This window comes from Enoplosus armatus, chromosome 20, assembly GCF_043641665.1.
Source record: "Enoplosus armatus isolate fEnoArm2 chromosome 20, fEnoArm2.hap1, whole genome shotgun sequence".
Lineage (NCBI taxonomy): Eukaryota > Metazoa > Chordata > Actinopteri > Centrarchiformes > Enoplosidae > Enoplosus > Enoplosus armatus.
The window spans coordinates 12,630,001-12,654,406 of NC_092199.1; the positions used below are offsets into that span (position 1 = coordinate 12,630,001).

Here is a 24,406-nt window from a genome sequence, read left to right on the forward strand (position 1 = left end):
TGACTCCCTTTGATGTTTTTTCCCCCTCCATTGATAGTTGTCTAATTCTAAACTTGTTTTGAGTTTGGCCAATAGACTTTCATTGGTCTCCATTGGTGCTAAATTAGCACTGTGTAAGTGGCAGTTCTTGGTATCTATAATGCTATCCGGCTGTTGCTAAGTGTCAGGGGTTACCTGACCCCAAACAGCCTTGCACCTCCTCAGGTGAGTTGGAAGTTCGGACCACCTGTTAATGGGATTACCATTTGACCTTTGACCCCCTCTAGCTACCTAAGTTCAGAGCAAGCACATGATGGCTGGCGGATTAATGCTTGATCCCTGGATATACTAAAGCTTGTTTGGTCAAGATACCAGCCCTGCAACTGCCTCGTTCATATGGAGCGCACAGACAGGCGGGTGTAAAGACGGGAGCCCACACACACGCACACAAATAGCTGGCCAGGAAGCTAACCTACATCAAGTGACCGCGTGTTGGTTTTACAATCAGCTTTCTCTGGATTGCAGCTCAGACAGCCCTCCTCCACATCGCTGTCTCTCTCTCATCACAAAGAGCGGCTGCTTTACGATGGTCTGGCTGCAGTAAAAGCCAAGGGTTGTGGGGGGGTGGCACAGAAGGCTGTCGGAGAGGATGTAAATTACACAAATAAAACTCCACGTTGGCACTGAGCTTCCCCCAAGAGAGAGACAGAGGGATAGGAGGGGAGGGGAGGAGAGATACTTGCTGTAACTTCAGAGAGGAAGGGAATGGGACAGACAGAAGGAGGGGAGAAAAACAAGAATAAGACGGTGTGCAGAGAAGGGGTGGTAAAAGGGAAGGATAAATATATGGATAGAAATGATAGCATGACAGAGAAAGAGAGGAAAAGAAGTGAAAAAGTTCATAGAGAACCATCATCACTTCAGTATGCTGTCAGTCTATGGCACCCGTTTTCCTCTCTTGCTCTTTATCACCTCCTCCCATCCTTCCCTCAGCATCCCTCCCTTCCTTCTTAAGAGTTTTTTCCCCTCATCTGCTTGTCCATGCACCTTCACACTCTTCAGAGGGTGAGCGGTGCGTTGCAGTTGCAGGGTTGATGTTGTTGTTGGAAATACTGCACAGGAAACATATATAATATACTGTGTATTAAGCTAAGCGTTATGCATCCACTTAAAGACACAGGCACACGCTGCCTTCCAGAGTTGTCTGTTGTCAGCTACTCAGTCAGTGTAACCACCAAGACAAGCACACAAGGGGCAGCTGGCTCCTGTCTCACTGCCCGCCTGGCCCTTTGCCTGCTGCACCATGCACGATAAGCTGAGGGAGTGCAGCCGTGTGACCAGTAAACCTCATGGCAGGTCGGCATAGTGGCAGACGGCAAAGCGGTTAAGTTGATTATATAGAGTTGTACATTTCCTTGGGGAGCTAAGGAGGAACTAAGGCACGGTGGTATGAGGGAGATCAATTGGACGGGAAGAAATCGATGTAGTATAAGAGAGAGAGAGAGAGAGAGAGAGAGAGAGAGAGAGATAGGAGGAAATTATGTGTAAGAGACAAGCAGAATTGTCCAAGACGGGGAGGATGAAGGTAGTAAGAAGAAGAGAGGAAAGATCACAGATCTTACACAGTCTAAAGCAGTGAACACACAGTGGTGAACTGAGGTCTGGAGCATGCAGTTATAGTTTTTAATAAGCAACAAATATTTTGACAAAGAGCATTCTCTGATGAAGCCATGCTGTTCAGGATATAAAATAAACATTCATCTTAATTCACATTGACTCTTGGTTCATCAAGAACTGTACTTGGATGTTCACGGAAATGGTCTATTATTATGCCCCATTATGCCCCAAATCTCTGTTCTTTTCTTGGAATTGAGTGCTTACTTCCTAGAAAATGGATGTTGCTGCCAAATTGTATTTTTTTTTTCGAAGTCAGGCAGTTCCCTAATTACATTTGTTACCATGCCAACAACAGTCTTTTACAGGAAAGGAAATATATTTTTTAGTCTCCAGTAAAGTGTTTTTCTTCTCCATCTAAATACATTGCAAAGCATTCTAATCTGACTGATATTAGGCCATTAGATGATGTGCAATAGCATCTAGTGATCTCAACAACAGCTAGATATGCATATTCTCTATGTCCACCAATCAGAAAGCTATCTTTAGTTTCACTGTCCTTTGGCCCCATTTGTGGTGGATGCTTCAGAGCGCTCACAAAAGCTGTTTTTGTTTCCTGTTAGATGTAGAAAATTTTAGCAAGGTTCAAAGCGGACACATCAAGATGATTTGAGCGTCACCACATTCGATTGTCACACAGGATGTTAATCTTTGTCCAATTTATACGTCATACAACGATTTATCTTGCAGACAATGGTGCTCATCACAGATGATTTAAAATGTCTCAAACCAAATTGAGATTATGAGACATCAAAACAACCTTAACAACCTTTTAAAGAACATTTGACAAACGGTCATCATAAAATACTGCATACTGACAAAAAGGGATTGAATGCTGTTCATTAACAGTATAAGTCTGTTAAGTCTTTAAAGCCAAATATGAAAAACCACGTTTCGATTGGTGAATTAGGCTCTGTGCCCCCATGCCATTGTTGTTGCATGTGTGTGTGTGTCAGCCATATTGTGTAGGCCTGCTTTGGGACAACAGAAATACCCTGGATGATGTGTCCCACTCAGCTGTTTTGCCAGACGACTGGATTTTTGGCACGGAGAGAGAGAGAGGGTGGCGTCCATTGTTGTCTGCTTGCTGGAATGATCGTGCACCTGCATGTTGCTGATGGTGGGATTTGCTGTACGTATGTGTGTGTGTGTGTGTGTGTGTGTGTGTGTGTGTCAATGGTGGACTGTAACAAAGTACCTTATATAGCTTTATGGCAGACAGTATTTAACTCGTATGTCAAAGCTTCCTTGGACACACCCAACCAAATGTTTACTTTGATTCATTACTCATTTCAAGGAAGTGTAGAGAATTTATCTGAACATATCGGTACGATTGCTCCTTTTTACTTAAGAAGATAACGATTTTTCTCATGAGCGTTTGTGCGTGTGTTGTTCTGAGGGTGGAGGCTCAGAGCTGTTGTCTTCTAATTCAAGTCATTGATTGTTTTGCGCACATCTATTGACTCAACCTGTTTAATTAGCTTGTGCCTATCTAGATACATGGAACTGACTTGTGTCTGTTTACTACCTGTGTGCATCCGCGTCTGCCTCCGTGTGTGTGTTCCAATCCAAACGTTAACCCTAACCCTAACCCGCACACTGCTCATTCATCTGTTATTAGGTAGCAGCTGCAGGTCTAAACGGTGGGTGTGACATGCACATGGACATCATTGGTGTCACTGCATTATTGGCCATTGTTATTCAGCAGAAGCCTCTCTGACACAAATTATGATTATCACTCCAAGTTCAGCCCGGAGCACTCTGGCTAACTGCCCGGGTTTGCCTGTTGAACCCTGAGGTGTAGTCTAGCAACTCCCTCGGCACCAGGCCTGCAGGACATTATATGTGTGTGTGTGGGTGTTTCTGTGTGTGCATGCGTGCGTGAGAAAGAAAGGGAGTGTTTTGTGTACAAGCTGGCTGGCCAACCGGCTTTATCACCTGATCATAAGGAATGGGTACCAAGTATTCATGCATGCACAGATTATAGTATATGTGAATCCACTGTACAGATATTGTCATATTGAACATAATGTGTACATGTTCATACATTTTGTATGTGTGTGTTTGTGAAGCTCTCTGCAGTTTTATTCGCACAGATGCACATGTGTCCTATGCATTTGAGTGTGAGCTTGTGTGTCTGTGTACACATCTGCTTGTGTTCAAATGCTCACCTATGCTTTGTTGTGTGTGTGTGTGTGTGTGTGTGTGTGTGTGTGTGTGTGTGTGTGCCACTGTATTTGCATGCCGCTCCATACTAACAGGGCAATTTAATGGGAACTTTTTTTGGGACAGCTGAATGTCAGCAGATCCATTATCCTTTATCTGAACTCCCCAGAGAGAGAGAGAGAGGAGAGGGAGAGAGAGATAGTGGGTGAGGGTGGTTCAGTAGATGGATAAATGGATGGATGGATGGATGAACATCAGTGTCCTATGACACACTGCTGTTAACTGTCGCTTTCTGTCCTTCATGAATTATTCACACATGTGTCATAGTTGCTATCTCCTCCATTAGAAAAGACTCTCTCTTACACACAACTTACACTTTATATTTCTCTTTTATATACTAAGGTCAGGACAATGATTGACCTTCATCAATACACTGACACCAGTATTGCACTATGTTCTGTTTAATATTGGAGCAGAGTGTATCCATCCTTTATTGCAGACATTTTAAGTCTCTTTCTTTTGAATGATTCATCTCTGGTGTCTATAAAATTCAGTTAACATGAAATCTCTTCATAATGCAGGTAATGTGTAATTATGACTGATTGATTTTTCGTCATTTAAGGGTTAGGGTTCGAAGTTTTTATTTAATCGTGTTGCATATTGTTGTCATTGTCAACGTATCAAAATCGTATAGTTTGTTTCCCTGTGATTTATACCCCTATTAAAATTGTACAGTATAAAAACACAAAGCATAAGGTCCAAAGAGTATCTCTTTGCCCCTGGCCCTGTTATGTCTCAAAGGTATTTGTGTGTCGTGTGTATTACTGTGAGTGTGAGCTGAGTCCGGTTGTAGAGGGTTTGATCTGTCATATTAAAGAGCTTCAGACAGTTCCTGGCCTCTCAGAGCCACAGAACAGCTTAAGTAGGAAAGAGAGGAGACACAGATGACACTGTGACTGAGCCGCTGACACTCTCCGGTTGGCAACTCTTACCACACAAGAACGTCACACACACAAACACAAAGTTGCGTGCAAATATGCGACAACCATTTTGCAACATAGGGAAGTTACGGTAAAAGGAAGTGTAGAAACCATTAGTCATTACTGTTAATACCTGTGTGTCTTTTAACACCACTTACTGTATGTTGTTACCACCCTTTGCTCAAGGTTACTACACTTATCAATTTCAAAATGCTGCAATTTGCCAATACAGGAGATCAGATGCACCTTCTCCCTTTTCTCTGATAAGACGAATCAAGCACTTACACAGGAATCTGGTCCAGGTATTAAAGGCAGGTGAGAGGTGGTGTTGGAGAGGAGGAGGAGGGCGGAGGGGGCAGCACCTCCCATCACAGATTCTTGGTAGTATTCGACCCACAACACACTCGTCCAGAATGCTTAGCCGTAGATTATTTTATCTCAGAACCATTAAAGCCCCCATACCTTTTCTCAACCAACTACTAAAGTACTTTTAATTGCCGTAATGTGGGAACAGCAACCTCCTGCATCCCAGTGTGTCAGATGTGTCCTTCAGATCCAGAGCTGTTTTAAGGAGCATACATCCATTGCCTTTAGATACACTTAATCACAGGAAAAATACATACTGATGATGAAGGTAAGGATGACAGCCTTAAAACTGTTACGAGACTAACTTCTTCCTTGAAACAGCCTCGCCCAGCAAGCTTTATTAGTTTTCTTATATTATATATTTGGTACCATAGCTAATCTCCTCTATAAGCCTGTTTTGTGTTTTATTTTCCATTACTCTATATAATAAGAGTTTCGAATCAAACTACCTTATCTGCGGGAACAGCTGTATTGGTGAGGTCAATGTTGTGGCTCGGGATGCCGTATGGGAGGGAAGAGGGAGGGAGGGAGAGAGTGACGAATGATCCACCCAGAGAGAGAGGGAGATAGAAAGAGATGGGCTGTTGGCCAACTAGGTTAGAGGTTTTACTGTTAATGTATGCTTGGTTGCATAGAGACTACCTCGGATAAACACACAGACCTGAGAGCATGCAGCCCCTGGTCAAACACGCAGTCTAGACAGCCTGGCGCTTAGCCGTGTGCTAGCTGAAATATGCGTCAGCCCTTGTTTATTCACTGCAAACACAGCAACGTTTTGAAGACACATTTACAAAACAGAGGCAGGAGGTAAGAGAGGGGGATGATGCAAAAAATCCACATGGGGATGTCACAGCTACATGGGTACACATCTTACATGGTGTGGCCTGCCAAGGTGTCAAACTTTATTACGCAGAGATATGAAAGCTAAGATGAACTTGATCAGCAGAATCTAAAGATCTAAAGCCACAGTAAAGACTTAAAGACTTGGGTGTAAAGCTACAACAACAATACAGTTGACAGGTGTGTATGTTGTGTGCAGGGTATTGATACTACAGCATCCCTGCAGGTTGAGATGTGCAGTATTGGCTGTTATCAGAGCTACAGAGCAGACTGGACCAGTGGAAATAGTGAGAGACGTGAGAGGATGGCAAACTGAATATTGACATATTCTGGAGGATGATTTTGTGTGCTCCTGATTAGCTCTGACATGCCAGGCTTCCCAGCAGCCCCTGGCACTCCTGTTCTCACCTCCATACTTGAGCAGGCTCATCTGTGAACTCCCCCCTGCACCTTTTTACACATTTTACAGTGGCACCTTTTTTTCCGATTAAACATGCAAACACTGATACGCAGGGATCCATGCCAAAACACCCCAAGACACACACACACACAAACTCACACATAGACAAATGCACGTATGCACACAGACCTACACTTTCTTACATTGTCACTGGAGCTTAGCCTTCACTTTTCTGCAAGGACTGTTGGCAGCGAGGATGGAAAGACAGGAGAAGCTCCAGAGACAGCACAGAGAGAGAGAGAGAGAGAGAGAGAGAGTAAGAAAGGGAGGCAGAATGGGGCTCTCCATCATGCTGTCAGTAAGGTGCAGCTTTAGCGTTAGCAAGGAATAAAGAGTGTTTTTAAAAGGTGCTGCGAGGTGCAGCGACGATGAGTCGGATAAATGACTTCTCTTTTTCATTCAAAGAGCCCAGCAATGCCCACAGGGTCACAGGGTGTGTGTGTGTGTGTGTGTGTGTGTGGAGACAGAAGGAGAGAGAAAGAGTGTGTGAGGTGAAAGTGTGACGGCGTGCATGCTTCAGCCTGGAGTTCACGCTTGAGAATGCATGCGAAAGCCAGACTTTTGCCGTGGCCGGCTGATGTTTTTGTTACTCCTGACACTATAACATATTATGTTTTTTCTGGCTGTTGCCCCTCTCCTTTCACCACTGAGTGGGAAAAGTAATGTAGTTCAGAGGGGGCATGTAAGGTGGAACAATGGCTCAAAAATATTGAATAAAGAGTGAAAGGGAGCTAGGGTCTTAATGACAATAGGCCAGAGCTGGGGGTGAGGACTGATGATGTGTGGGGGGGTTGGTGAGTCCAGATTGATGATAGATCTCCACTGGTTAAATATTATCAGGCTTCTTTTTTCATGTAGCCTATCAACCCCGCCCCCCCCCGTCCCGGTATCATGCGGAGAATGGTAAGATGTGGCTGGCTAATGATCTGCCCATCTGAGCCATTCACTTTTTGTATTAGCCCATTTACTTACTATTGAGACACCCCCCCTCTCTCCGGGTTCACAACACAGATGGTTTGTGTAGCCATAGCGACTGCAGAGCTTTTTTTTATATATCAGTCCAAAGCCCTTCTGTGCTTTTTTAACTCTTGGAAGTTTTGTCACAGAGGGAGTGCTGAATTGATTGTCCTAACTGCAAAGGTGGATCATTTAAAGTATTTTTTCTTCAAGCTGTCTAGCATAAAGGTGAGTCGACAAAAGAAGGAAAAAGTATTTTCTTTAACTTCCCTTTGAAATGGAATAGATGGAAAGAGCATGAGGGTACCTCTGTCCTAACTCCTCTGCTCCTCTTTGACAGCTACACTTGCCGATGTTTATTTGAAATGTTCTGGTCTGTGAGAGTCATGTCATTGCGATTGCGATGATATGTCTAACACTGTTAAGCAACAGCACAACAGTTTGCTCTGTGTTGAGAGATGCGGTTGCATATTTTGGTATATGATAAGTGATGTGGGTCATGTTTTCAGTAGTTCCCTATTTCACCCCACTGTTTATTTTTGCATTACTGCCTAAATATCAAGGGCAGGACAAGCCAGGGCCTGAGGGCAAGACGTTTGACAGTGATATCAGTTTTCACAGCAGTTCTCTGGGTTTGTTGTCTGGGCCTGACACAGGACGAGCCTCTTTCCTGCTGCCTGTGGCTAAGCTGAGCAAACCTTTTGACTGCAGAAACAACCACAGCGCAATGAAAATCTGTGCTCTGATAGGGCGCTTATCACTGTCAGGGTTGTCCTCGGCTCTCAGATGAAGTTGACCCATACGCACCTCTGGGACTTGTGGGTAAAAAGGGCTGCCTCTCATCCAATTAACTTGTCTCTTTCATACACATAAATACATATATACACACACACACACACACACACACACACACACACTAAGGGTGGGGTGGGGTGTGTGGTGGACAATAACAGAGAGGGTGAGAGATGCAGAGAAAGGGGAGTAGCTGCTCCATCTACATTCCCTGCGCCCCATTCTTTTGAAATGCTGATGACTCCTCCTCCCTCACCCTCATCGCTCTGCTCCCTTCTCTTTTAATGTGGCGGAGTCATCCATTCCATTAACCCTCCTCCCGCTCCCCTCCCCAGGTTAGAATGAGGCAGATCCCCCACAGCCGGCCTCCCCCCGCCTCCCTATAAAAGGCAGGGTAACAGGGGCCACAGTGGTGACGATGGCAGGGGCATTTGTCATGCTCTGAGCCGCGGCAGTCTGTTGCTCTCCCGTGGGCCTTTGTTGTCCCCAGCTCCCAACTTGCTGGCTAAGCAGGGGATTTCACATGTTTCATTAACATCTGAACCAGCTCGGCACTTTTGTACGTTTCACATTGCTTGGCGGGAACGTGCACGGACACAGACACAAGTGCACTTAGAAAACATAAAAGAGCAGAATGCAACAAGCACATGTGCCCAGGAGAGAGCAGTCGGTTTTATGAAAGAGCAAGGGCAGGATTAGAGCTGTATCACACACACACGTGTGCACACACAACTGTTTCGATGAGTGTCGACTGCACATTCAGCCTGCAGTTATCCAACCTCTGTGCAGTTCGTGGCACACATTCGGTCTTTGTACTAAGCACAACAATCAGCGTGCCCTGCCCGGCGCCGGTGTTAGGGGCACCACTCAAGTGGAGGTCACTTGCCGAGGTGTTATAATGCTTTGGGCTGGGCACAACAAGACTGAGGGCAATCCACTTAAAGCAAACCCCCCCCCCCCCACCTCCTCTCATATCCCCTCCAGGCCACCCCGAGCATCACACTTCTGAATGGAAAACGGGAAGTCGGCCCTCTGCAGCACTTCAAAAACTGCAGAGAGAGAAAGCAGCGAGAGGGAGGGTGGGAGAGAGGAAAATACTGTGTGTGGGGGGGGGGGTTCACGTGAGTGATACAGAGCTGCTTTTTAAACACATTGCCTCGACACCCTGACAGCAGTGCCTAAGATCTCTGTTAGAGGGAGATGAAACGGCTCAAATGAGGCAGCACAGGCAAAATCAAAGCTTGAAAGACTGTTTTGATGAGAAGGCGGCTTTTTTGGATTTCCTCCGCTCCCTCATGTTCTCATTTCGTCTGACTTTTTCGTGAACTCTGAGTTAAGGCCACCACGAGGGCAACGCTGCGGTCAAGAACCTGGAGATGGAGAAATTAATGGTATCATACATAGATAAATAGAATGTAGCTTCAGTTGTAATTGCATCAGTGATGCCAACTTGAGTGAGTCTTTACTCTTACTCTTTAAACGTCCTCAACCTTTCTTTCAGTCTCTTCTCTCATCCTTGTCTCTGTGTTTCATTTTCTGTCCCTCTTGTCTTTCTTAATAGAATTAGTGGCGTGTCCATCCGTTTGTACTAAACATCTCCCTGTTTCTGACAGCTAATGGAGGCCATTCCAAGTTCGGGATGACTGATATTGAGATATCCTTCCTCCAGGGTAACATCCATAGCAATTTTCCTTTGATTTTCTGAGTGATTGACTCGGTGCAAAGGAACATAGACCTAATGATCATTGCAGAGATGGGCTCTCTAACTCAAGGCCGTAGAGTGTAGACGATTACAAGCTATACAATAAGCTATGCCCTCCCTCCCCCTCTGCTGAGGTATTTCCAGAATGCCGCCGGCCATGATGGATTTATGAGTAGGCCATACTTTGGTAAACACCGATGGTGGGCGGCTTTGTCCTCCCCCTTGTGATATAGTGAAGGTCCCCATAAAAAATGGGAAAACCAGGTTACGGCCACCATAGAACTGGGCAAAACAATAAAAGGCTTTATGGGCAGATATAGGCCTGTACCATAAATGCTGGAATCTGCTGTCAGAGGGACATTAAAGGGATAATGACGGGGGGGGGTAGCTTTCACAAAATCCCTGCAGCTACGAAGAGGGACTTTTTAGTAAAGACACACAGACACACACACACACTGAGGATAGCAGAGCACCGATGTAGAGATCTATAGAACAGTTTAACTTTGGGTCAGGCTTCGTGTGTGTGTGTTTGTGTGTGTGTGTGTATCCAGCAGATTGACAGAAAGGAGGTGGAAGCGGTGCAGTGTTCATCGATAACTGCAGCTTGTTCTCACATCGAAGGGTCGGGCCCTCATTACACGTTGGCTCGCTGTCGGGAAGCACAGCTGTTGGGTTTGGCTGGTGCTGCCTGTACGGCCTGCACAAAACCAGCTGTGCAAACAAACACACACATAGACACACACAGACACACACAGAAACCCGTAATGGCAGTAAGGGGAACGGAGGGGTAACAGACAGGTCGGTGGAGTTTCAGGTAGACTTAAAAGCAAACATGCACCCTGACATGCACCCAGGGGAGATGTGATCCTGGTTTGAGAGTGGCATGAGGAAGTTGGCTGCTGGGACCATGCCAGTGGGCGGAGGGGATTATGGTGCTGATCATCACAATTGTGGGATAATGCTGCTGACATGCAGACAGCATGTTTTTTACCCCGCAGCGTGACAGAGACCTGAACATCTCCTTGGGGGAGGAAGGGCAAGGGGAGCACGTTTTACTGCTTCCTAACAGCCCTGATTGGGCTAAGAAAGAAGGAGAGTGGGGGGCAGTAAAAATAGTTTGACACCCTCAAGGTCCAGTCAGCAATCTCCTCTCCGCCCTTGCCCATAAAACTCTTTGAATTCCCTCCTAAAATCCTTCTCCCCTCGCTCCCCCACTCTTCCCCCCATCTCTCAGTTCAGGCTCTCAGTTCCAGCTTTGCTCAGAATCAAGGACGCTATGTTTACGGCTCGTGGTATCCCTCTATTATTTGCACTTACATAACCATCTATTTCTGCAAAGCCGCCTCGTCCGAGTGGTGCTTTAATCAGGCCCCTCCATCGGTTTGCCTGGACTTTATGCAACAACACTTTGAAGCCCAAGCTTGCCTCTCAGTGACAAGTTAGGGGATTGAGACACAATCTCATTCTGTCTGGCGCTGCTTCTACTTTTGCAACGGAGACCACTGACCACTCTCACATCTGAAATATTGTTGCCACCAATTGTCAAGCGTGTGTATGAGCACTCACTCACATTAAGTGTATGCATGTGTGTTTGTTTGTGACGGATCACTGTACAAACTAGACACCACCTGGCACTAGACCAGCGCTTATTTTTCCATTGACGTAATGTAATACATCCTCTGTTCCCTCCTGTGAATATAAAAATACCACATTTATTTAATCTTACGCACCTGGATATATTCAGCCCTTTTTAAGGATGACAAAGACTGACTTTTTTGTTTTAAAAAATGCTAGAAAGCTGTGGGGAAAGGACTTATTTCAGGTCTAATCTTGTATTCTTCCCACCCCCTCTGTAATAAGCAATGATCAACAATCCGTTATCTCTTAGCTTGTTCTATGCTATCACAGGGTATTACCCGAGGATGAATGCTCTCCCCTTGGAGCAGAAAACAGAGCCTGGAAAATTAGCATTTTCTGACAGCTATTACTCATAGGGCTAATCCTGTCAAGGAATGTGTGGCTGCGCTATCAGTGCAGGCAAGGGGTCGCCGTGGCCCAGGCCTGCACACTGGGCTCTTATCAGGCAGGGTAAACACACTGGGGCCTGCATTAAATAAGTGTCATACTCGGTGGGGGCGGAGCAGGCCAAGCCCCCCTGCCAGGCTCCATGCAGATAATCCCTCTCAAAAACCGTGTTGGTCAGACCCAGCTGTGGCCTGTGGCTCAGGTGTAGGGAAAGTGGGGGAGGAGAGGTATTGTTCAGGCACTGGTGTAGATTACAACACAAGTCACAGAGGTTTTTGGCCATGTCCCCATTAATGCAGATATATTTGTATAAGGCTAATTACATTTTCATGTGAATTTTGAAAAGTTTCACATCCACATTGAGACAACAGTAGAAAAAAGCTTAAGATTGTATGTTTACTTGACGATGGGACAGGACAGGTAATTTTGCCGTCATAGACAAATTGTCAGAATCTGCAGCTCAGAAACTGCTCTTGACCTTGTCTGGTACGTCCCAATCAATGATCATACATGCCTGATATTTTCTTTGAATTTAAGAGGTTCAAATGAGCCAAATTTTTCCTCTCGCCAAGGTGAAAAAATATAATGTGAGTTGTCCTCCTACGAAATGACAGCGAGTGGGTGCTTGGCCTTAATCTCTACCTTTGGGCATGTGCAGGCAACTTGAGCCCGCAGCTGTACTCCAGATCACATGACAATCACAGGTCAATATTTTTTAAAAGCTCAGTTTCCTCCCGTCAACACCACGACATGGGACTGGTGACGTGTTTGTGGGAACATGACCTTCATTGCCACTATATTCTTTCAGCATTGATATTTGCATCGCCTGACTTTGCAAAGGAACTATTCGTGCCTTTACAGTTCTGCTATGATAGCTTTGGCACAGACTCAAGCCTGGTGGATGACACAGCTGCGTGTTCGCATAACAAGTTGCAACAATGTCGCATGGAATGTTGCACAGTGAAGGTGGAGTAACATTTTATTAGGCAGGTGGTGCAACTCTGAAGCAAAACAACCTCCTGGACTTTTTTCCAGCTTCAACTACACTGTGAGAAAAGTTCAGTGTCAGTTACCGTGACTGGGTGACTTTGCCACTTCTGTTGCTTTATGTGTGCCGGGTGAACTGAGGCGCCTCTCTGGGCAGCATTCGAGGAAAAGTGTAATGGTGTTACACTGAGTGTACAAGGTGGGAAACCTTGAATAATGTGGGATGAGAGTGAGCCAGAAAAGCGAATTCGAGTCAGCCAGTGGGTCACCAGGAGGTGAGGCTGCCTACTTCCCTGGGTTCAGGAAAAGTTCAGCCGCATAGCATTAGGCAAATTAGGGAGACAGGGCTGGGGGAGAAAAATATCGGAGGGTAGGGACTGATGAGAGCATGGGGGAAAGGGTCAAATTAGTTGGAAGGAGGAGCCCGAATAAAGAGTGAGAACATGGACGGGAACTTCCAGGAAAAAGAGCGAGAGATACAGTCTGGTGCAGCACTCATTATGTCCATGAACTCTGTGTAAAGATATGAAAGACTCATTACTGAGCTTATATAACTTCACCATGTCCTCAGATACATTCCTATTTAAAGCCCCCGCACCTAAATTTGAGAGGGGGGGCGGCGAACCCCCATAGTCCCATGCAGGCCCGGGTTTAAACAGAGGGAGATCCATGGTGACGTCCCTGAAGGGGTTAAAGGTAGGAGGAGCGACGCATGAAAAGAAACTGAGGGTAGGAAGGATGAAAAAAGAAAAAAAAAGAAAAAGAGACCTAGTGGAGGTGGAGCCAAAGCCCTCAGCTGCTGTGCCTTGTCACAGTTTTTTGCAGAACATGATAGCCGCACGATTTGGTGTGGGAACGATTTAGGCTGCTCTCTCCACAACACAAACAAGGCGGTGCTGCGTGATTCACGCGGACCTGGATATCGCAGAGCAGGGTCTGACCGAGCGGAGCCGCCGGCTGTTGTAGCGCACGGAGGGAGACCGGTTCATTCACGGGGCTGACAGGAGTCCACCCACGGCGGGCGCAAACGGGACAACCAACCGTAACCCAAAAGGACAAACATCAGCCAGACGGGATGCCCTCTCTGATATTTGCGCTTTCATCCCATTGATCGCCCCCCCCCCCCGTGTTGTCGGGAGATTTGCGTTCTCTGTTCTGGGATTTTACTCTGGTTATTTTCCCTTCATGGTGTGGATACAGCCCCAAATGTTGCTCCGTGTCTAAGAGCAAGGCCGAAAGGACCATACGTTCTGCTGAAGTTGTTCGGGTCGTTTCTATATTTCTGTGCATATTCCGCGCCGCGTTCCTGCCTCGGACACCATGCAGACTGTTCTTTTAAATTATGTTTTCAAATTGAGCGCAGCCGACTAGGCTCCCCGAGACACTGACTCACTCCTCGGTTTGGGTTTCGATCAATAACGGCGCTATAAGAAGATGCCAAATGTTCAGATGTCCCCGCTGTGTTTGGATTTATCACTTTTGCTTCGATTTTAATGCAGTTTCCACCCCCGTTTGGCCCCCCTCAGTTTCTACCTCTGCTGGTGGCGAGCTGAAAACCCACAAGGCTCGTGTGCTCCTGCGCTCGCGGCTATAGTTCGGTTGTTTTTTTTTTTGACAATAATCCCCTGCTGTCGCCCTGCTTCGTATGATGTATGAGAGTGTGGACGTTGTGGGACTGAATCCCAGCCCGAACCCGTTTTTAATGATGGATTACTACAACCAGAGCAGAGGATGCTTGATCCCAGAGAAAGGACTGGTGCCGGGAGCGCCCCATCCCTACAGCACGTCCATCCGAAACCAGCACTGGAACGGCTCCAATCACTGTAGGTGCCTTTTCCTGCCTCCTCAACTTCATTTCACTAATTGGAGAAGTTAAAGCCTCTATGTTCGTGTGTGTGTGTGTGTGTGTGTGTGTGCATTTACATCCTATATAAACGGCGTATTTGCCATTTTGTTATTATTATTTTTTACCACAGGTCAGTTGCGACTATAATCGTTATTATAAGGCCTTTATTCCTGTGTTACCAGCCTGTTTTATCTCAATAATTTAAAAGCCCATAATATTTGCCAAACAGCGTTGCATGTTATCGCCATCACTGAGCTCCATAACTGCATTATATATACTTGACCCACTTTCGGCTCCCTCCTTCCTGCCTCGGTGTGCGCCCAGGCTGGGCATTTTGTCCGAGAGACCTCGGCGAAACTGCGGCGCTTTGATCCAGGCCACGTTATATTCAAAGCCTTCTGCGTTCCTGAAATATGCACTTGATACAAACAAGGTTTTGCAAGCCACGTCAACGTTAATCAGATCAAACTTTCCTGCCAGTGTTATCCCTCGGTTCCTCTGGTAATCTGGATAGTTGCACCCACAGGCCACACAGTTCCTGAGCAGCAGGGCCTTAACTGGACAGCCCTGTCTGTTTAATGTCCCAATCAGGCCCTGCGCTAATTAAATGTATTTTAAACCAGTGATTTATATTTAGTAGGTAGGCTGGGGACACAATTACACAACACAGTGTGCTCTAAGAATCGAAATTTTACAGTGTAAATTACATATTTATCTTAACATTTTCTATATATATATATATATGTATATATGTATATATATATATATATATATATATATATATATATATATATACATTGACATATTAGAGTACATATTTTAATTCTAATTGCAGCAATTAATATATGTGGGCTCATGTGCCAAGGAGTGAGGATGACAGACTTTCTGTCATGTCTAAAAATAGCATGTCAGTGTCTGATGGTGTTTTTAAAATCTCAGTAAGACTTAGTTTGGATAAGTGATTTAGTCTGGGTGTGTGTGTGTGTGTGTGTGTGTTGTCAGTGTTTTCTTTGGATTGAGTAACTGCCGGCAGTCACGGGAGATTTCAGTTTATTGATACGGTATCTGCTGCAATAAGAGAGAGTTTTATTGCAACAACAAAGTATCACAGAGGCCCTTCCCATTCTTCACCTCAAAGGAGCTGCGCTGCACAAAGCTCGGCCAGGCCTCTACAGAAGAGATAGCTCTGTTGTCTTTCACAGCTGAAGGAGTGTAAAAAGGCAGGAATCTCCACAGGCTCTTAAGGGCCAATTTCCTCCTCGTCCCAAGACTATAGAAACACGCGACAAAGAGAAATTTAAACAGGAATTTCTGATGTTTGGCAGCAACAACAAAAAGCACTCGAAACGGTTATGTTGGCGCTGAAGTCTATCTCCCTCTCTCTCTATTTTTCATTGCTTGTTTTTCCAAGTCAGATGAGATCAGAAATTCCTCTCCACTAAAAGGGACAAGTCACATACATTTTTCAAAGCAGATATCCAGCGAGCTTGATAGTATTTATCGAACTGGCCCACAGAACAGCTCTAGTGGCAGCATTGATTCAAACCATGTGAGCTCATCTGAGGGAGACTGTGGGGGTTTGGCCCAGGAAAAGACCTCTGATCCCTCGCTCAACTCCACATTGTGTTGCTCAACGGAGGAGTTGCAGGGGGAGTGTGTGTGTGTGTGTGTGTGTGTGTGTGTGTGTGTGTGTGTCTGCGTGGGTGGGTTGGGGGTTAGCATGCTGCTCTTTGCCTTACTGCTTGAATGTAATAAAACATTTAGTGGAGTGGGGGGGGGTTAGAGTAGAGAGGCACAACATCCGTTAGTGTCATCACGTGGCTTGGAGGCTTATTGGATCATAGGGGCAGAAAACAAAACAGAGCAAGTTTTCTTTTCGTTTTCAGTCGGGCTCAAAAGCACGAGACAATCCCAAAAACATCTGCTGGCTCCATCTTTTTCTGGCCTTTTTTAAAATACAAACTTTACAGACAGTAGTCCCATGGTATGTTATCCTCTGCACGTGGGTTTAGAAACAGATTGCTGGTGGAGCTAAACATTTTTTTTTTACCCCCTCAGTGCTTTTCCTTTTTGGTCCTCTGTTTTTTCAACCTCTCCACACTGGATCTAACTATTCATTATAGGCTTTGCAGACGAGCTCTCTGGCTCTAAGAGTGCACTCAATGACATCTTCGCTGAAGTAAATGGCCTCCTGGACCCATTAAGTGGCTGGGCACAAATCCAGATCATATGGACGCTTCGTCCCTGATGTCATTGTTCTTTAAAGATGCTGCCGCTTCAGTTATTTGACTGTTACCATCCAGCTGCTGTCAGCGCAGGTTTGCCCCAGTGTCCGCAAGCCGCTTTATAATCTGGTTATATTCAGAGCAGCAATGCCGAATCTTTATGGTGAAAAGTCTCTGGCCATGCAGATTAAATGCACTTGATTTTTCACCGAGTGCCTGTCAGAATCCTTACAACAATTATGGGCTCATGCATGAAAGAATGTGCATGGCCTTGTTCACATGACTGTCACACACTAAAAAAATGGGGGTATGAAAGAAAGAGGGATTGCATGGGGTGGGCTCAAATGCTCACCAGTCCATAGGCTTCTTGCTCTTTGTTTTTTTCTCAGGCTGTCCACAGTACGAAAGAAAGCGGTCACAGGGAGAGTAGACGAAGCAGAGAGAAGGGCGAGCTTTAGCTAGTTTGTCTTCTGAAGGCAGGGCCTGCCAAGAGGGCACGAATGCTATGTGTCTGAGGGGCAAGTGACTGGCAGCTTAATCTGACTCATGTGGTATATATATAAGTACGGAAGTCCTTTTGCCTAGCAGGAGACAAGGCCCAAGAAAAAACAGACAGTATTTTATTGTTTTCCGAGCAACTGACTGTTAGAGCAGGAGCAATTTTGGGCAATGATGAAGGGGGTAGGTTGGTTGGAGTGGATTCTTTTTTCTTTTTTTTTTTTTTTGAAGAGAAAAAAAAGCAAGAAAGTTTGAGCTTTTCTGGTGAAGCGTAAACCCATGTGGTTTCTCTTTTGGCTTTCTGAGAGGCTGTGGCATCAGACAGCGCAGCAAGAGCGTCCCTAATTGTTTGTGCTGTTAGACGGCAACATGGAAAACTGTGGGTGATGTGTTTGGACTTTGTGCAGGCCAGCAGATTGGTGTTGGCCTTGCGAAAGAACTGCGAATATCACTTCCTCCCCCTCTTTTATTTATTCATGCAGATTTTATTTGGCAAGTGTGTGCTGAGAATTGGGGAAAAACACGAACAACAGAGCGTAAACAGAGAGAGGCTCGTCCTGTCCCCAATCAGAGTACTGTCGGTCTCTGACATTAATGGGAGGTTGCTGTCGTGAACAGCTGGAGAAAAGGTCATCCATGAAGGCAGAACACAAAGTACCAAATTTATTTTCTTGATCAATCCACTCAGGATTTCTTGGCAAAGCTGCTTACAGCTTTAGTAAAATTACAGCTTGTGGCTTTGTTGACATAAAGTAATAATGCATATCGCAGGCCTTAATATTCCTGAACTGCAGTGTTTGCCCTTAATGTCAATGCCAAGTCCCTGGGCCTCATAATATTTTCTACATGCACCTCGGGTGCTTTCATGGACAGGCTGATGAGAGAACAGGCCTCTCCTCCTGAGGCTTTGTTGATCCCAACTTGATGGAACTGGCAGGATGGATGGACAGCATTGAGGCAAGGTCCCCTGTTCTTCCAGGGCAGGGAAGCGTCAGGCAGGCTCCTTATTGCGCCACGTCTGCCTAACCCTTTCAGCCAATGGCGACAGTGATTTAGTAGCCTGAACGCCTGGAACGCCACTGAGAATGAGTGTGTGTGTGTGCGTGAGAGTGAGAGAGAGATCAGTATGTCCACAGAAACACGCCTGCTTTCACCTTCAGGTGAACATCAATAACACATTTTGTCATCAAGGTATGTTTGTAATGGCAGAGGGGTGAAGGGAGTTCAACGCTGCTGCTGCCGCCGCTCTCCTGGGAAGGCCCGCAGGGCAGCATTTCACAACCTGCCATCACTCGCTCCCAAAACACCACCTTGCCACCAACCTTCAAAGCTGTCGCTGGCCTTTTTTAATGCAATTCATCGTTTACTAAATAGAGATGCCCTCAGAATGGGATGTCCACCATGCCTCAAGGTTACCAGGAGCAACAGAAACGCACGTTTTTATCTGATAGTGGCTGTTGTTTCAGTCATTTTTTTTGACGGTGTAATGAGTGGGTGTGGTCAGTCACCTTGAACATTGGCAGAGCAACCTGCTTTTGGACACACACAAACAATGCTACAGCTGACAGCAACTTTTATTTTCTCCTGGTGGTGGCGTATTGCAGTGTCATTCCTTATTGAGTATGTCAGAAATTCAGCATATTTTTGTCTGGGCACTTTTTTCTTTTGTGAACACACGAAACACACGCTCAGACCCACCGTTGGGCCCCATCTTGTTTGTAGAGAGAATTAGCCGGAGGCATCAGTCAGAGTGTACTGTACACCAGTTTGGTTTGACGCTAAATCCCCAAACAAGGGTTGGTGTACACTGCAAAGCCCCCTTTGATGAGCAAAGCAGGGCAGACAAAAGATCCAGGCAGTGTCATTGATTCATCAGGGCTTAAAGAAGGCAGCTGATTGCAGACACTGTGACATAGGGCCGTAATCTCACTATCATTAATTACAGTCTCCCCCGTGTCTGTCCTGCTGCCCACACACACACACACACACACACACACACACACACACACATATACAGAGGTGGGAGGGAGATCGAAACAGTTCAGGTTAAAGGGGGGTTTTACCCTCTAAAATATTCATAGCTTCTTCATTTAAATCAATTCGGCTCTACGGGGGCAGTCAAGCGCCAACTGTCAGAAATTGAGCTGGGCCTGTTGTAATCACTTCTTTACTTATCTCTACAGATGGCTTGTTCGCAATGGGCTCTGCATGGCTAGCTCACCAGCACACTCTCTCTCTCTCTCTCTCTCTCTCTCTCTCTCTCCTCTTCCCATCTCTCCGCCCTATCTCCATGTCTCATCCCCACCCTCTCATAATGGAACACACATAAATTCATCTGGGTATTGAACCAGGGACATTCATCACCCCAGAATTCATCTGTGAGGCATTTTCATTCCCAAAGTGACTCCTTTCTCTCTCCCACTTTATCTCTCTCTCTCTCCCTCTCTATTTCCCATCTCCATGGTTGCATTCTCCGCGTGGCAATCCTGAGCCGGGCAGTCAGTGTCACAATTAATCTTTAATGCTCGCCTGCCCTAATTTTTCCTCATATCTTACAAGATTTCCTGCCATCCAACCCCCCCTTTTGCCAGCACCCGCTATATATAGAGTGATTACATGGAATGTTGCCTTGTTTCATCAGTTGCGGAGGACCACTGGCTGCCTCTGCCTCTCCTGTGCAGTCTCTCTCTCAGGCCACTAGCTCCAGGCCAAAGCACAGGGCTGCTGCTTCCACCAACAGCACTCATCCCCAGTCTCCCTTTGGGGATGTGTGTTAACATCACATGGATGACAACTCTGTGCACCTCAAGTAGTTCACACACACACACACACACAGCGCAATGGAATGCCCTCCTATTTAGAGAGTGGGACAGCCGAGGAAATAGGGTAGAGGTTAGTATGCTAAAAATACAAGAGCACGGCAGTTCTCCTGCTGTCTGGGCAAAAAATAGCACCATGTTGCTGCCGCCTCAGTCAGCGTTGTTAACTATGGAGCAGGACAGAACGCTCTGCCCCAGCTCATGTTTGTGTTTCATGGGAGAAAGAAGAGGGAGCTCTGAATCACTCCAAACTCACCCTTATTTATTTGTGCACACCAAAACAAAGTCCCCCTCGGCTACAACTGTGCTGAGCTCCTAAGATAGAAGAGATTTCAGAGTGTTTCAGATGATCTCATTGCGGTTAATAACTGGAGTCCTTATTTACCTGGCGCTCATAATACCTGGTGTTGGTGTCTTTAACAGCCCCCTGGGGTGCACATAGGGCAAGCTTTCTGTATGTCTTGATTTATGAAAGTAACTTTAGATATCTACATTGTGTATCCTCTCCTCTTTGGTTCCCTCTCATGTTGTCCTGGCCCAGCTCAGCCTGGCTCAATCTGGTCACACTTAGTGACAGAGGAGCTTGGTCTGTCTGGACGCCACTCTCTTCTCGTTCCCACAGCCCCTCTGAATCATTTCATATTCATTACGTGTCTGGCTGGAGCCCGGCCTCTGACATTTGACTCTTAAAGGCCCACCTGGGACCGGGATGAAATAGACTGCCAACAGTGCGGCGGAGGTGGGAAGGAAGAGCATAGTGCTGGATAGTGATGGATAGGACAGCGTGTTCGACTGAAGGAGGCAGACAGGCTCGGGTTACAGGCCGCTTGTTCCCCTGTAACCCTGTTTGTGATATTAGCATTGTGTGAACCGAGAGATGCCCTGTAGCCGCGCAGCTCCGAACACGTGTAGGTTAAGAGAGGTGAATGGGGAAGAGACTGAAACAACTGGATCCTGTTTGTTATGAATAGAGCCACTGTGTGTTAAAAGGGAGGCACTCTGATATCAAGCAGCCCCTTCAGTTCAGAGAGTCTAACCTTTGCTGCGATCTTTAGTGCCTTATCTTGGCCATTGTTAGTGAGAGAGATAGTTGCTTGGTAGATATCACAATAATGAAGTGGCCATGTCAGACGTTGAGGAGCACTCATTGTTCTGCGAAGAATAAATGTCACTGCTAGTTCATTTGCCAAGAGTGGTAGGGTTCAGTTAGTGGCCTATTGGGGTCTGTTTCTGAACGTTTCATACCCAGAGACAATGTGCTGGGAAAGCACTCAGGATGACGTGGGCCCTCCTCTCTGGGTGAAACCAGACACATAAATGTCTTTTTTGATTCCTCATTCCTAGTCATCTTTTTCAAAAGCCCTGCTGGCCCGGATGCTCTTTCAGATTGGGGGAAGGGGGTGGGCTGATAGGGAAATATGCAGCCATGCAGCACTTAGAGTAGAGAGGGCACATTCTGTTATTCCACGAGATTTTTAACAGTAACCTGAGGAAAGCTTTTTATAGTAGGCTAAAAAGACGAAAGGAGGGGGGGGGGGGGGGGGGGGGGGGTAGGATGAAGAGAGGCGTTCGTTCATCAGTTCTGCTCAAGGATATGATAGAGAAGTCTATATAATTTATTTAGTTAGTATTTCACACTTTTGCTTTGTTTTGAGGGTAAGTCTTCAAGTTCCTGGCTTAATGCTTTACCATTTACACTCGTACACTCCTTTGTTTGGTGCTTCAGGTGATAGCACTGTGATCAAAGAGGAAGCCTCCTCTGTGTGTGATACAATCAGATGTACAGGGGCCCTTTGACAGCAAGGCTTTCCCCTCCTCTCCGTTGCTGCTCCAGCCGGGGAGCTGCCTAATGGAAAAGGTGACAACAGTTTCGAACCAGAGTTGTCAAGTCGCACAGTGTGGCGCCCTGTAGTAGCTGGTGGCCAGCCCCCTTTTGCTCGTAGCGGTGCTGTTCTGTGCCACCGCCACGATGTGACACCGTGCTTTGCCCTTGCACCGTACGTGGGAAACCTTTGCACAGCACTGTGGTCGGTTCCACAATAGAGCTGGATTATTGTGTCTGGGCTGTCAGCACCTCTCAGCTGAAAGAAAATGAGAGGGAGGGAAGGGGAGAGAGAGAGAGAGAGAGAGAGAGAGAGAGACAGAGAGAGACAGAGAGAGGAAGGGGGGCTCCAGGAGAGCTGGCATTTTCAAACAATAATCTCTGTGGAGCCTTTCAGGGGGTTTAATGTCATTTTTGGCCTCTGGATTTTTGCCCTTTTCTCCTTTTCTGAACAAAAAGCAGTGGAGAGCGAATGGGGAGGAAAAGAACGAGGAAATATATGAAGGGAGATAACAGACAGACAGAGAGAGAGATAGGGAGGGAGAGGTTTGACTGTGTGACTGATATTATTAGTGTTCAAGTGCAACTGATGGAGCTTTGGCCTGCATCCAGTGGCTGCCAACAGGCCAGCGTTGGCAAATTGAGTCTGGTACAGAATGGCCTATATCCCCGTCCTATTTAGTGCATTACAGCATTTGTCTTTATCCTGCCCATCTCTTTATCCATTCCTCACTCCTTTCATTTCTTAACTTCGTATCAAGTGTCATGATGAGGCAAAAGCCTGATGTATAATGTCAGTTTTTCAGCAGTTTTTTAATAACCTTAATGTGTGTGGCCCAGTTGCCTTTGCAAAACCTGTTTCCACCGTGCAGCCTCATTGTGTTTTTAACTTGCTCAAAATGTAGCCTTTTCAGCGACTGACATTTTAAACAGTGAGGGCAGATCAATGGCAGTTTAAGCCGACCAGAGCTTTTTACTTAGTACCTTGCGTGCAATCTGCATGGCTGCCCAAATGTGTTCCTTCTGGCTACAGGCAAGAGTGGCAGCACTAATCTTTCCTGCCTGGTGTGAATTATGGATTGGATGTAATGCAGCGATTAGACACACACACACACACACACACACGCACACACACACGTCCTTCTGCTGCGGCGGTGACCAGCTAGGTTCCCCTTCTGCACTTGAGAGAGGGTTTCCCTGGCTGCACATGAAAGTCTTGTCTACAGTGCTACTCCCTAACCTGGCCACCCAGCCTCGGCTTCCCCACGCTGCTCACCTCTAATCAACCTCTGCGGCTACATACATCCTGCAGCTAGCAAGAGAAGAAATCCGCTCTTGCGCATATTCTTGCTGAAGCCTTTCATGGCTGTAATCCCCGACACCAGGTAGAGATGCATGGGAATCTTGGTCAGCTGACTTAAAAGAGGGAGGAAGGGAAAGAAGAACTATGGCAAGGTTGAAGCCAAACCCCCCCCTCGTTTTTTTCTAAAGCCTGCTGGGATGCTCCTTGGGCTTGACATACCCAACCCCACCTGCCCTCACTGCTCAGTGGGAAGCTCCATCACTGGCTTCCCCTGAGCTGGCCTACTTGGGACTGTTTGATCTCATTGTGGAAGCAAGCAAGCTTGCCCGCTGCCTGGCAGGCAGAGAGCTCCTTGATGCCGAGGGTTGGGGAGGTGGAGCAGGCTTCAGTGGAGAGGCTTAATAACTGTATTAACATCGGTGGCTCCCTCAGGACCCACGCCTACACGGCAGAGGGAGGAGGGTGGGTAGCACTGTAAAGCTGCCTTCTCGCACTTTTAATGCTCTGCCCTAATTTTCTCTCTCCTCCTGCTCGGTTTTCAGCTCAGTTTTTCAATTCAGTGTGATTTATAAATCAAGATGTATTAGAGCAAGAAAATAAATGCTATATCTTTCTCTGTCTTCATCACGCTTTTTTTTTTCTCATTTTCCCACTATGCTGCATGACCATTTCTCTGTCTTTATCAGTTTGTCCTCTCATCATCCCTGTGGCAGCCCACTTCCTGTAACTCTCCATCTCCTAATTTTTTCTTCACATCTGTCTTTTCTCTTAATGTTCGTCCACTTTTCTTACATCTGGCTGATTATTTATTCATTACAGATTGACATTAGTATTTTTGTTCCTTCTCATCACATTAAACAAATTGGCTTACGGCAGTGTAATATTACAATCACCTTTGAATTGAAAGTACCGTACTCTCTCCTCACCTGTGTGTGTCGCTATTCATGACAGCTTCCCTTATCCCT

The 24,406-nt window shown here is 46.2% G+C and overlaps 1 protein-coding gene across 2 annotated transcripts in view; it reads left to right on the forward strand.

Moving 5' to 3' along the window:
* The window catches only part of raraa (retinoic acid receptor, alpha a), a 69,759-nt gene that overhangs the window by 18,621 nt on the left and 26,732 nt on the right, over positions 1-24,406 (forward strand). The window contains exon 1 of one of the 2 annotated variants that reach the window (XM_070927671.1): positions 14,574-14,751. The exons of the other annotated variant lie outside the window; for it this stretch is intronic. Within the exon in view, the coding sequence (XP_070783772.1) occupies positions 14,574-14,751 (178 nt within the window). Of the gene's footprint in view, positions 1-14,573; positions 14,752-24,406 lie in introns of those variants that run through there. 2 annotated transcript variants of the gene reach the window in all.